Source organism: Sinocyclocheilus grahami, unplaced genomic scaffold (assembly GCF_001515645.1).
Source record: "Sinocyclocheilus grahami isolate Dianchi unplaced genomic scaffold, SAMN03320097.WGS_v1.1 scaffold18468.1, whole genome shotgun sequence".
NCBI lineage: Eukaryota > Metazoa > Chordata > Actinopteri > Cypriniformes > Cyprinidae > Sinocyclocheilus > Sinocyclocheilus grahami.
In genome coordinates this window covers 1-1,579 of record NW_015517132.1, presented here as the reverse complement: position 1 = coordinate 1,579, position 1,579 = coordinate 1, and the positions used below count along the sequence as shown (strand labels likewise).

The window sequence follows — 1,579 nt, the reverse complement described above, 5'->3', positions numbered from 1 at the left end:
ATAGTACTGGGAGACAGGAAATGTATAAACTGACTCTTTTTGACTTCCTGATTACCATCGCTACACTAATCCTGGTAGAATTCACACGTAGGTCTGTTTGCACATTTATGAATTTGGGCATAAATGTTTATATTAAAAATGAAAGTCTGTAACTTCTTATTGCCTTTAGGATTGTAGTTGATCATTGCTCATGTAAACTGACTCAGTTGGTGGGACGGCAGGAGTTTCTGGTTGCCCCGAATGTTCTTGCTCTAGTTTACAGTCAAACGGTGGTTTGGACTGGAGCTCTTTTCTGTCCATTGCTGCCATTCATCAACACCATCAAATTCATACTCTTTTATTACTGCAAAAAGGTACCATGAACACACCCTTCATAGACACACACACATCTAAGTAATACAGTTGATTGCAATTTCTCATTTGTTTCTGTTTGCTTGTGTCAGATAACTCTCTTCCAGAATTGTCAATTGGCAACAAGAAACTTCAGATCCACCACCTCCAATTTCTTCTTCCTGTTGGTTCTGCTGTTTGGATGGATGTTGTCCAGCGTGGTTCTTCTTTACATTGTGGCTAAGTCAGTGAGGCCTGTAACGCTTCATGTTGTAGCACACTGATTTTAATGACAGAGAAATAATATTTGTGTATAATCATGTATACTGTATGTCAAGTGTTATGTTGAATTTCTGCATATCTGTCCTTTTTTTTGGTAGGATCCATCCATCTTATGACTGTGGGGCTTTTCGCTTGAACTCAGCAATGTGGGACGTTGTACCAGGAGCTGTCAAAATGCTAAGCCACACCAGTAAAGAATTCCTGTTTTATATCGGCTCCCAGAAATTCTCCATACCACTCTTCATCTTCTCCTGGTCCGTATAAACAGCCTTTCAATTCAGGATTTCTTACAATTTTAATGTAAAATTTTACTCAATATCCAATACTTCTGTAACAGTAGTGTGTTTAAAAACATTGATATTCCTATAAAGATTTGCTTAAGAGGATTAGGACTGATTTTTAATATACAGTGTGCTCCTGTGCTATGTTAGCGCTTTAACGTCTGTCCATGGGAAAAGTGTAACATTGCTGAAATCTCAGTGTAAACTGGTAAGTTCTTAGTTATTAGTAATCCAAATCTATGGATTAGAATGGCTATGGATATTTAAATTGTGTAATTGTATAATATAATAAGATTTAATTTCAATACATTTCCTTTGTATACCTTTTTGTGATTTGTGGTCTGAATATTAGATAAATATCACAAAAATGCTAAGATAAAATAATATAACATTTATAATAAGCGGTGTGATCACCTACCTAAACTATGACTTTTTTGTTTCCAATTTATCCTCTGACTGGAACCAATATGAATCCATCCTTTAATCCATATTTATCTGGGTGTAACAGGAACAGCGTGACAAGCAGTTCCTGGTCAGACAAATTGAAGAGCTGAATGCCACAGTGCAGAAGGAACAACGTGAACCACAGCAGCCCCAGAGAGAGACCAAGCCCTTATACCACACAGCAACACAGTGGAATCAACATTCAAATTATGCATTTGATCCTGATGAAGACCCTAGACCAT

At 37.0% G+C, this 1,579-nt stretch overlaps 1 protein-coding gene across 1 annotated transcript; it reads left to right on the top strand.

Annotated features, from left to right (window-relative positions):
- Positions 1-4: 4 nt before the first annotated feature.
- Positions 5-1,575, top strand: LOC107579598 (transmembrane channel-like protein 4; the record flags this gene model as incomplete). The annotated part of the gene is made up of 6 exons (XM_016265409.1): positions 5-91; positions 170-353; positions 444-574; positions 711-866; positions 1,023-1,101; positions 1,402-1,575. Coding segments are annotated over 6 exons (811 nt in total), but the record flags the coding sequence as incomplete, so codon positions are not given.
- Between the last annotated feature and the right edge of the window lie 4 nt (positions 1,576-1,579).